At 45.8% G+C, this 12,085-nt stretch overlaps 1 protein-coding gene across 2 annotated transcripts in view; it reads left to right on the top strand.

Moving 5' to 3' along the window:
* TBC1D24 (TBC1 domain family member 24) overlaps positions 1–8,460 on the top strand; it is a 33,416-nt gene extending 24,956 nt beyond the window's left edge. For both annotated transcript variants that reach the window (XM_066640917.1, XM_066609407.1), the window contains 5 exons: positions 13–171; positions 1,818–1,881; positions 2,586–2,681; positions 3,555–3,768; positions 4,637–8,460. In XM_066640917.1, coding sequence (XP_066497014.1) covers positions 13–171; positions 1,818–1,881; positions 2,586–2,681; positions 3,555–3,768; positions 4,637–4,791 — 688 coding nt within the window. In that variant the 3' untranslated portion in view covers positions 4,792–8,460. The remainder of the gene's footprint in view (positions 1–12; positions 172–1,817; positions 1,882–2,585; positions 2,682–3,554; positions 3,769–4,636) is intronic.
* The last annotated feature ends 3,625 nt before the right edge of the window (positions 8,461–12,085 follow it).

Here is a 12,085-nt window from a genome sequence, read left to right on the forward strand (position 1 = left end):
CTTGCTCCACAGGCAGAATGTCCACCTGGCCGTTCACGCTGAAAACTTCAAGTCTGAGATCGTTGACGTCAAGAAGATGAGAGACATCTGGTCATGGATCCCTGAACGCTTTGCACTTTGCCAGCCTCTGTTGCTTTTCACCACCTCGGAACACGGCTGCAGCCTCAGCAGGTAATCCCCACCTTGTTGCACCTAAAAGCGAGTGTATAATAATTAGGGCGCAGGATGGATACAGATAATGATAGGTGTCTCTTTGGCCCTTTCTCAGCAAAGAGGCTTTGTTTCAGACATGCTTGCTTCCTCTGCACCCACAGATTTGAGGAGCTATTGACAGTGGCAGTGGTGTCTGCATACTGGCAACTCGTGCAATCTCCACTGCTATCAGCTGTGTCAAATGCAGAATGAATCCAATGTCTTGGCCGTTTCACAGCATACTGTGTCTTCAGTCTTGCGTATTCTGCCAAGAAGCAAGTGGTGCTTGGCATTTGGTCTGGAATTACCATTCTCTTGTTCATTCAGTCTTGGCAGAAAGTTCAGGTGTGCGTTATCTGTTAGTAGCCTATGTTTTATGAGTAATTCTTCCATGTTCTTCGACCTAGTAGATCAGAGGTGCAGCTGCAATGACCACCCTACTTTGTGTAGACAGGCAAAGGGCTAGTGACATGCCCCAATGTACCTGCAGGAGCTTTGGGTGAATGAAGGGGGAACGTGAAAGAAAAATGGATCCCAGCAAAGACTGCAGGAGATGAATCCATTTCTGATTGCATTGATGAAGGCTTTGCATAAGCAAAAAGGGAACCCCTCCCCAGGAGCTTGTCCTAACCGCAGCAGCAGCAAGTCTTGCCTCCTTGGACTGCAACCAGTTGCTGCTTCAGAAACTTGCAGCCAAATGGCAGGTGGCTGTAGATCATTGTGCAATTAAAGAATGAATTGTTCAATTAGGGTTCCCCCCCCCCCAAAAAAAAGAATTCAGCAGCCAACCCTCTAGCTCCAAAGAAAACTAGAGATTGCAAGGGGGTTTCATGCAGGATTGAAGTCTCCCTCACTTGGACAGCCTCCCCATATCTAGACATACAATTCAAAGCCTGTAAGATGGGTTTTTCTGTATTGCTGCTTTTTTCTTTCTCCTCCCCAATTTGGAAGAGGTAAGGAGTGGTAGGCAGTAACATAAAAATGTGGTAAATTCACTTTCACTAAAGTATAAATATGCAAATTTTTTAAGAGGAGAAAATGATGGGGTTAAGGAAACAAAGCATTAAAGGTGGCAATGGGGAGAGCCATTTAAGGGGGAAACCATTTGGCCAGTCATGAGTTTCAAAGACCCTCTAGAGCCACTTTAAACCATTCAGTCCTTTCACTGACTGAGGACTGCTAAGCTCACTTACTCCCTAGGAAGTTCCATTGAACAGAGTGGGACCTACTTCTGAGCAAACATCCTTCAAATCCTTCAAGTGTAAGGTAACAACTGCAAGTCAGTAACGTGGCGCTCATTTCTAGCTTTGCCATTGTGAGACTGTAATCAGGACAGTGCTGTATTGTAAACTGTGTTGGCAACCTTCAGTCTCGAAAGACTCTGGTATCGCGCTCTGAATGGTGGTTCTGGAACAGCGTCTAGTGTGGCTGAAAAGGCCAATTCGGGAGTGACAATCCCTTCCACACTGGGAGCAAGTGCAGTCTGTCCCTGGTCTGTAAACTGTATTGTAAACCTTTCTAAGTGGTAGCTTTAAAGGACTCTGGCACAGATCTTAGTACAGAACATTTGTGGAGAGCACATCCACTGGTGTGTTCCACTAAGGAGCCATCTTCTTGCATTTCAGATTCTATTCACACTGTGAAGGTCACGAGCCAATTCTCCTCCTAATTAAGACAACCACCCAGGAGGTGAGTCCATAGGTTAAACAGCAGTTCTGATTTAGATGGCACTTCTTAATGTCACAGGATTAATTATAATTGTGTCGATTTGTTGTAGCACTCTTGCACAAAAACAGCACGCATATTTAGCTCCAGATGCTTTTAGTTTTAAGAAATTGTCCCTGGTGTTCACTAACGTGTGCCTTGATTTGTGTCTTCCTTCTGTTGCCAAACAGAGCAGTACCTATTTGCTTGTGGAAGCTTCTCCTATCACTTGTATGAATTGTGAGTCTTGATGAAACCAAATCTATAAATTACTGTTCAGACTGAGAGATGAAATCCATAATCTCTTATCTCTCTCACTCGCTATGCAGCTTTTGTGTTCTAGCTGTAGCCCTATGTTTATACTGCACGTTGTCAGACTTAAAATAGATTATTGGTTGACAACGGTAGACTAACTTAGAAGTAACTTGCTGCTGTCATCTTGGGGCCATCTCAGACATTGCAGCTCATGGTAAACCCAGGTTTCCCTTCTTATAAAAAGGGCGCAGCATCCACTAATTGCTTATTGAGAAGCATACCTCTGTGATGCACCTGTTTTGTTTTTTGCATTCGGGCTTTAAAATGACAGGTGTGTACCGGAACATGGTGTGAAGCAGCCATTATTTATTAAGCTCGAACTTCTTCCTCATGAAACTTTCCGATGTTTGCATTTCTTGATATTGTTCTCCTAGGTCTGTGGTGCTTATCTGTCAACTGACTGGGGCGAACGTAAACGGGGAGGAAACAAGCTGAGTTTCTTTGGGACGGGGGAATGCTTTGTGTTCAGGGTAAGATGTGGTCTTTTTCTCCCCCCCCCCCACTGTTGGCCCCATTAAGAAAAAATTGGCAAATAGATGCAGCACAATATCTTTCTAACTAAAAACGTCACAAAGAAGCAAGCAGTCATTCCCAGCTAATCCTACTCGCCAAGCCAATGTTAATATGCTCTGCCTTTACTGTGCCTGATCATCATCATGCAACTGACTTACTTCACAGCTGTGTATGTTGGGGTGTGTGGTTCAAACCACAGTGCATGGGTGTGTATTGAAAATAAACTTAGGGCAAGGGGCCAAGACATGTAGTTGATTGCTGGAGCTCACCTACCACTAGTGGGATACCAAAACCCGTATCTCGGACTGGAAACAATTGTGTATGCTTTTTAAAGACTTGGCTATTTTATAGCCAGCAAACTATTCAGTTGGGCTCTGACCTTGCAGATCACCTGATGCAATAGAAGTGAAAGTGTGTATAAATTATCTTTATTGCAAGGTGTTAAAATTGTGTGTGTGTGTGTGTGTGTGTGTGTGAGAGAGAGAGAGAGAGAGAGAGAGAGAGAGAGAATGGTATGCCCTGCCTAGCCAAAAGCATTATAGATTGCTCAGCAAGCCATCTGAAAGCCTCCAGTGATGTAGGGATATCATGATTGATGCCTGAATGAGGGATCAGTAAGAGCCCATATAAGCTATTCTGAGTTCTCTAAAGGAACAGCAGGATGTAAATCTCATTTTCCTCTAGATCTAAAAAATGTGCCTGATGAAACGTGCCAAAGAATTTTTCTTGGAATCATGTGGCTGGGCAGACACCCACCCTTCGATCAGAACCACAGGTGGAGTTTGTCTTCAAAGAACTGTGGGCTAATTTACTCTCTCCCCACTCTCCAGCTGGTGCCTGAAGTGGAACGCTATGAATGGGTCATAATCAAGCACCCAGAGCTAGCCGCGGCTGGGTCCGAACAAGCAAACAATTCTTCTCAGGCTTCTGATGCGCCAGATCCTTCAGACCGTCTCTCTCCCTTCCTTTCGGCCCGGCATTTCAACTTGCCTTCGAAAGCTGCCTCCATGTTCATGGCTGGCAGCTCTGAATGCATCATCATAGGTAATCTTGTGTATGTCTTCTGCAGTCTGTAGCTCTGGAAAGAGAAATCAATTTATAACTTAGTGTATTTCACAGGTGCTGTATGCTTGCTCATGCATGGACCTAGATCATCTGAGGCTCAGACCTCTGAATTGAAATGAGAGAATATTTTTGCTAGTTTGTCTCTCTGGAGGCATACTGAGACTTGGCCTGCAGTGTTGGCTGTTTCAAAAATCTGTTTACTGACTGATCTTTCAAACACGATATTGTTGCATTTTAAATAACCCAGAATCTCCCGGAACTTCCCAGTTCTTGAGTTTTTTAGGTGCTTGCTACCTGCATCGTAAGTGTGCTCCTATAACCGTACAGATGTTTTTAGATTTAGAGCGCAATCCTGAGATTGCATAAGTTCCTTCCGTCAGCCCAGGAGTGTCGCAAACGTGCCATAAAGCGCGTTCACTAGAGGAGGGCAACAACAACAGTATTTATATACCGCTTTTCAACAAAAAGTTCACAAAGCGGTTAACAGAGAAAATCAAATATCTAATGGCTCCCTGTCCCAAAAGGGCTCACAATCTAAAAAGATGCAACACCAGCAGACAGCCACTAGAAAAGACACTGTTGGGGTGAGGTGGGCCAGTTTGGGGGCGGGGCCAGGATCTGGCACTTATGCCAGATCTTATCCCTGTTTCCGGGCAACCTGGGGCAGCTCGAGCTGCTCAGATCCAAGTATCCCTTTACCACAGCTTTTCCACCCATTTTGCAAGTATTAACGGCATGGCGAGTCACCTAGTCTTGCATGTAGCAGGTCTCCTGCAATTTAACATGAGTGTCTCCTCTTGCCTGCCTGGCGCAAAGGGAAAATGCAACTCTGGTCTCTTCTCTGCAGGTGGTGGGGATGGCCAAGCTCTCTACATCGATGCAGACCTGAACCATGGCAGGACCAGCCACTGCAACACCTTCAACAATCAGCCGTTGTGTTCTGAGAGCTTCCAGATAGCTATCATGGAGGTTTGGGGTTTCCAGGACACTATGTGCAGCTGAGGCCATTGCCTCTTGCGAACCTGCTAGTCTCTAGAACCTCCTCCAGTTCTGAGCACCAGTTGCAAGAGCCAAGCTCACCTTGCAGCACCCAGTCGGCAGGTTCCTTACAAATTAGTTCACAAACGCAGAGACTGTTTGGACTGCCACTGCATTTTGTGTATGCAATCTCTGTTGGGCTAAGTCCAGCATTTTTGCCAGCCTTTTTTTTTCTTTTGACCTCAGTAGATCTTGATTCATATCCGGATTTAGTCTCTGTGGCAAGGTTGTGGTCTCACTTCTGTGCCCAAGTTGGTGTACAGCTATATTGGAGCTGCTGCAGAGTTAAGCCACTAGGAGGCCGGGTGGGTTTCTGATCCTGACCTATATACCTTGGCAGTCGGCTTTACCCAGTGGAATTGGTCTGCAGAAGTGCCAGAATTCTCCTAACACCAGCTTGGGTGCAAAGTGACCTGTGTGCAAGCAGAAGTGATTGTGTTGCTGGTTCTCCTGTCCTCTCTCTTGCCGCAGCACTCATTTCAGAAGGTGCCCTGACCCCTGGGAGGTGGGTCTAGGAAGGCTGCAGTGAGGAAGGCAGGGCAGGAAAGCTGTGGTGTATGGGCAGCACAGAATGCGCACAGTTCGTTGGATCCAGTCCATTGTCTAGATAAAGAGATGAAATCTTTTAAATGCACTCTCCATGTGTGCGAATGTGCTTTGCACCTGGCTATTGTCCTGGTGGCTGATATTCATTTGATAATCCAAGGTGGGTGAAATGAGGCTGGGAAACTTGGGGGGGGTGCCAGCTTTCCTGTTGGCCTGCAGCATTGCCGCTCTCTGGAAGGGATCCAATGCAGGGTTTTATCACCTGCAACCCACTTTTCTGTTTACATTCCTAATATTGCATACCAGCAATATCGTTGCGATTTTAGGAGTGGATTGAGGCAGCTAAGAGTCCCATCATCTAGATTTAATGCATTTATGCCCCCTGTCCCGCACTCCAATAGCTAAAGTATTGCTAGGCACTTATTCTGCAAGGATGCTGGGTGGAGCCAACTGAGCTGGAACTTCAGCAGAGTCTTCAGAGTTAAGCCATTGTGTTTGATAAGAGAAATGGTGGGTGCCTCTTTGATCAACCTCTGTCTCCACTAAGAATTGCTTCTAGTGACTCCAGGGGGCGCTGTCTTCTCAGTAATGGCCAGCTGCCTGGCTGCTGGAGACCCTCATGCAGTATTAGCTTGTTTTGTTTATTGTTTGTGGTATCCTTTCCAGTGCCCAGATAAGCAAAGTCAGCCTCTAACCTAATCCTGGAGAATTGCTCTCTGCTGTTTGTTCATCCCTCTTCCTCCTGACTGACTGCCAGAGTTGCCCACCCTCAGTTTAGTAAACAAAGGAGGGCATTTTGCAGTCTCCTCATACATATCTAGTATCTATGCAATTGCAGTGAAGCCGGAGCTTGAAGGAGTTGCAATTTGTTGGACAGACGGACCACAACTCTTAGCTTTGAGATGGAGCATCATCCCGTGAACCTATGGATGGAAATGGGGGGGGGGGACCAACTCCTCCAGACTAATTTAAGGGCAGCAAAGGCATTTATTCACCCAGGCAGAGCCATAGTGGAGCTGTCATAGCACATGTTGGCCTCTGTGAGGCTGCAGACAGCAAAGCTAGGAGGTGATTCTCCATCCTACTATTTGGGTAATGTGTTGTAGCATGTCACGAGACAATTTTGCTTGGACCCCCTTCTCTTGCAGTTGAGAGTGGGCTGGACCAAACCCTGCCAACTTCATAGTAAGATTATGACATTGATTTAGAAACTTGCTATAAAAGAGAAGAAGCTACTGTGCAGTTCTTTAAAACTGCAACCACTTGCTCTTGGCAGCCAGTGAAGCTTTATCTGCTGTAGCATTCTCCTTCTCTGAGTGGCATGGCAAAAAATGAAGACATATCTGGCTATTTTTCTTTCTGCCATGTCTAATTTAGAGTGGAAACATTTTAGGAATGATTCCCAAGTATCCCATTAAGGTGGATTCTTTAGGAAGTGTGTGTGTTTTAGCTAGGGCCAGTCCAAGCTCTCCTTGTGCTGGAACAGGGTTAACTCAACACCACCTAGCACCTGATATACCAAATGCTGCCCCCTTTACTTGGTGGTGCAGCAGCCTCTGTGCCCTACCTTTCTCTTCCACTCTATCTTCCTCTTTCTTTTCCAGTCCACGTAGTTGGAGGAGGAACAATAGAGGCAAATGGTTGGAGTGCCCACTGTTGTCCAACTAGTGTGCTTCCTGAGAGGCCTCAGTCAGCAACCTGGATGGGCTGGCCATGATCGTAACAATCAAGAGAAGCACACTTGGACTTCTCATTGGGTTGCTGGTACTCATTGGGAGGGTGATGCAGGCTTGTTGGTTGCTGTTGCATTTATGAGAGCTAAAATGGGTTCTCCAACCTTGTACGAAACATGGCTATGGAGGCAAAGATGGGATTCCACCTATAGACTTTTGTAAGGCTCCTGCTCAGTGCCAGTTTGACACAGCTGTAGCTCTTCTGGCAAGCATGAAGTTGGTCTTTGCCTCCTTGTAGCACTTCCAAAAACTGGTGGTGACAAGCTGCCAGTCTTACTTGTTTTTATCATGAACAATTTCTGACACAGTATTACATTTTGGAGCCTGTCCCCTGGTAGTGGTGGTATCCAGCATATCCATAGCTTCATCAGCCTTTTTTCTTAAAAGTGTTGACATCTTGGTGATTGGGAAAGGAGCCAGCTATATTCCCCTACCTGGTTTCTTTCTCATAACCTGCACTGGACAACAACATTTCCAGGAAAGAGGAAGGCAGAAGAATCCTGAATGTATCCAGAAACTACATGAATACGCTTGAAATAGCTTCCAGTCTCCAGGAACCCACTGGAGTCTGATCCAGGAATCGGTCTCTCCACCCAGGGCGGGTGGGTTAAGGGCAAATTGCCAACCTGCCTGTGAGGTTATTGGCAGTTTTGTGTAGTTCACTGAAAGAACAGTTAAGAGGGCACAGCTCACCTTCACAGGACTTTTTTTTTTTACGTAAAATTTCTGATGCCCGAAATGCTTTCTTTTTTAGCAGAACTTCAAAGAGGAAAAGCTATATACCCACCAGCCTGTGGCCATGCATATCAATTGGTAGCTAATCCCAGGTTTTGCATGAGAATGCAAACAGAGAACCTGTGGACTCTTCATTTTCTTCCATGCTGAAATGGATTCTTCTTTCTGCCTCTTGAAATAAGTGTCCCAGTTTTTTTTACCTCTAGAATCTTTTTTTTTTTTAAACTCAGCAGTCGCCATGGTAATATATGATATCACAAGCAGCAGAGGGCTTCACAGGTGTTGAAAATCCATATCTGCAAACTGGGAAGGCAAGCTTGAAGCATGATCCCAGTTGCTGTCTGCTCTCTCCCTTTGTTGGTTGCTGTGTGTGTGTTGATTTGAGGTGGTCGTTGTACTTGGCTACATCTAGTACATGTGAATGTGCCGATGTTTTTCTAGCTTTATTTTTTTTCTGGAGGCAATAGTGCTTTTGCCCTGTGACTCTTCATTCCATATTGTAACTGCATCTCCCTTTCTTCCATCAGTTGATGTGGTGATGCCAGCTGTCTGTGTATGTGTGTGAATCTGTGGCCTCGCAGAAATGAGATTGATTTTTATCAGAAAATAAACTCTGGTCGTGACTTAATCTGTGTTGCGGCTATATTATTTGGCGTCAATCTTATTTTATTCATTTATTTAAAATATATCTCACCTTTCCCCTTCCCAAAGCAACTTAAAAATTTTTTTTTTCCTGCAGAATATAATTGTACTAAGTTTGGCTACCAGGCACAATCTCATTTAGTAATGTTAACAGGGAGCTGGTGTAGGGCTTAAAAGAGCCACTAATCAGGACACCCCTGATTTGAGTCTCACCTCTGGCCCGAACTCACTAGGCCAGTGTTTCTCAAACTGTGGGTCGGGACCTACTAGGAGGGTCGTGAGCCTATTTCAGGTGGGTCCCCATTCTTTTCAGTGTTTTATATCTAATATATTAGACTTGATGCTCCCATGGGTATGTGACTGCATTTGGGGAAGTGTTACAGACCTATACTTTTAACAAGCTGCTATGTATATTCTTTTAACAATGATAGTAAATGGGACTTACTGCTGGGTAAGTGTGGGTAGGATTGCAGCCTAGGATTGTTAAAAAAAAAATTCTGCTTGATGATGTCACTTCCGGTCATGACATCACTTCCAGTGGGTCCTGTCAGATTCTCATTCTAAAAAGTGGGACCCGGTGCTAAAAGTGTGAGAACCACTGCGCTATGCTACCTTGGGCTAGCTCCTCCCTCAGCCTCAGCTCCAGTCTGGGGATGATAATACCTTACATCACTGGTTTCCATACTGGGTGCCACAGCACACCATGCAACCTCTTCTTCCTGTCTCACTACATGAGCCACATGAGGATCACATGATGGTGCTGCTGCCACAATAGGGCGCTGTGGATAAAGGGCACTGTGGCAGCAGTGAGTTTGAGACAGCTGCATTGTAATGCTTCAAAAATTGCTTGTGAAGAGCTTTGAACACACCATGTTCTCTTGAGTTTGTCCTTGCAGCTATTTGGTAAAATGGTTGGCAACCTTCAGTCTCGAAAGACTATGGTATAAGCCTACAGCACCCGGTATTCCCAGGCGGTCTCCCATCCAAGTACTAAGCAGGCCTGACCCTGCTTAGCTTCTGAGATCAGACAAGATTGGGCATGTGCAGGGTAACAGTAAGGTGAGCATTAACCCAGTACTACTGCTGGGGAGCTGAGACAGAGAGAGAGAGTAGCTTGCTTAAGGCCCACCTGCTGAGTATTCATAGCAGAGGCAAGATTCAAACCAGGGAAGTCGTGAGTCGTTGCTCAATCTCTGAACATCTCATGGACTTGGTTCGTTGGTTTGGCGGAGCCTGAGATCTCAAACGGGCCCACTCATTGCCCCCAATGCGTGCCCTTATTGGACAATGTAATTCCTGATGCAGCCTCCATTCTTGCTCCTCTCCTCAGACACCAAGGTGGAAGTGACTTCATAAGGGCCAGCTGCCTTGATGCAACTCAGATTGCAGGGTTTCCTGGTGAGAATTTAGAATGAGTGTTCTTGGGAATCCTTACAGGGTCAGCAGCATCACTCCTTGGTCATTCATGCTAGTCCTGATGTCAATGGAAAACATATCATCAAAACAAATCCTTCATGAAAAATAGGCCAAGCAGTGGAGCAACCATCCATCCAGCTCTCTGTTAAGCTGACTGTTTTAGTTAGGGCGCAATCCCAACCCCTTATGTCAGTGCTTTCCAGTGGAGCCAATGGGACGTGTGCTGCATCCTACAGTTGGGTGTTACTCACGGAGGCCTCCTCAAAGTAAGGGAATGTTTGTTCCCTTACTTCAGAGCTGCATTGCCCTTATGTCAGTGCTGGAAAACACTGACATAAGGGGTTAGGATTACGGCCTTAGGCAGTTTTAGGATCTGTCTGATTGGGAGTTCTTTTAAGGTTTACGCCCATGCAAAGTGATGGATGAAAATGCAAATGTTGAAGGCAATTAAATAGGAGAGCTTCTCATTATTTCTAGGAAGCATCTTAATCTGATCGGGGCATGTGGGACGACTGCCCACTGGGCAAATGGGAAACATTCTTGGATCCCCCACCCACGCAGTAAGGCAGCGATTTTCAACCTTTTTCCATCTCACGGCACACTGACAAGGCACTAAAATGGTCAAGGCAAACCATCAGGTTTTTGACAACTGACGAGGCACACTATACTGCCAGTGGGTGGGTGGGGGGCTCATATCCCCCATTGGCTTTACTAATAAATGACCTTCCCCCAAATTCCAGTGGGCACACCTGCGGACCACTCGTGGCATACTAGTGGTTGAAAATGGCAGCAGTAAGGGGAGTTGGAACTGTATTTGTTTTGGAAACCAAAAGTGTTGATTCAGAATTGCACGTATCATCAAAAGAACGTCAAAGGGGTCTAGTAAGGCAGATGCAATTGCTTGCTAGAGTATTTTAATACGAGGAAATGAAAGTAGCACTTGGCATAAGAAGCTGTTAACCCAGACCAGTGGCCCACCGAGGTCAGTGTGATGTATGTTGACTGGCAGTAGCTCTCATGGATTTAAAATGGGCTTTTCCCCCAGCCTTCCTGGAGATGCCAAGGCAAAGCCTGGAATCTTCCGTATGCAAAGTAGGTGATCTACCACTGAGTCGCCTCTCCTCCCTAATGCATGCTGTACAGATTATAGCATCCATCAGCTCCACTGTGTTTATATCCCTGAGTTGGACATCAAAAAAATCCAAATTTTATTTTTTGTCTGTAAAAACTACTTGGTTTGTTGCAATACCTCATTCTAGCCTCAAGGGTTCCCTGTTCAGCTGTTGGCAAGGGTGAGGTGCTGGAAAGGAAAAGGAAATCCCACCATTGCCAGCAGCAATGAATTAAAAATGTGAGGGGGGGGGGGGTAGAGAGAAATACTGAATTGCAAGAAAGGGCTGGGCTGAACTGTTGCAAGAGCTGTGTGTCCTCATAGGAAAAAAAAAAACATTCACTGAAATCACTGTAAAGGGAAGCCTTTTACAAGCCTGGATGCTCTGCAGATCTCAAGGTGACAGCCCTCCAACAGAAAAACCTCAAAAGGAGATTGGGTTGAGCGGCAAGAAGAGCTCTGTCTAATCTCATAATTTGTAACACCTTCACATGAGCGGGTGTAAATCATGAAAGGGACTTCTTGTCCTGTTACAGGATAATTGTTCTGGATGTTTTTGTCTCAGTGTTGCCTTGCAGCTGTTAATCACTAAGGCTGCAGTCCTAAGCATGCTTATTGCATTAATGCATTATTGCGCTCACCCAGCCTTGTGACTGCTCTGCTTTCTTCTGCTTCCTAGACTGAAAGAAGAATTGTGAAGGAGAGTGATGGGCTAGAGCAGGAGTGCCCAAACCCCGGCCCTGGGGCCACTTGCGGTCCTCGAGGCCTCTCAGTGTGGCCCTCAGGGAGCCCCCAGTCTCCAATGAGCCTCTGGCCCTCCGGAAATTTGTTGGAGCCCGCTCTGGCCTGACACAACTGATCTCAGCAAGAGGGTGACTGTTTGACCTCTCGCGTGAGCTATGGGATGAGGGCTACCACCACTGCTTGCTGTTTCACATCTGTGATGCAGTAGTGGCAGCAAAGGAAAGGCCAGCCTTGCTTTGTGCAAGGCCTTTTATAGGCCTTGAGCTATCACAAGACCTTCATTCATTCATATAAGTTCATCTTTAATATATTCATACATGTAAACATATGT

This window comes from Tiliqua scincoides, chromosome 13, assembly GCF_035046505.1.
Source record: "Tiliqua scincoides isolate rTilSci1 chromosome 13, rTilSci1.hap2, whole genome shotgun sequence".
Lineage (NCBI taxonomy): Eukaryota > Metazoa > Chordata > Lepidosauria > Squamata > Scincidae > Tiliqua > Tiliqua scincoides.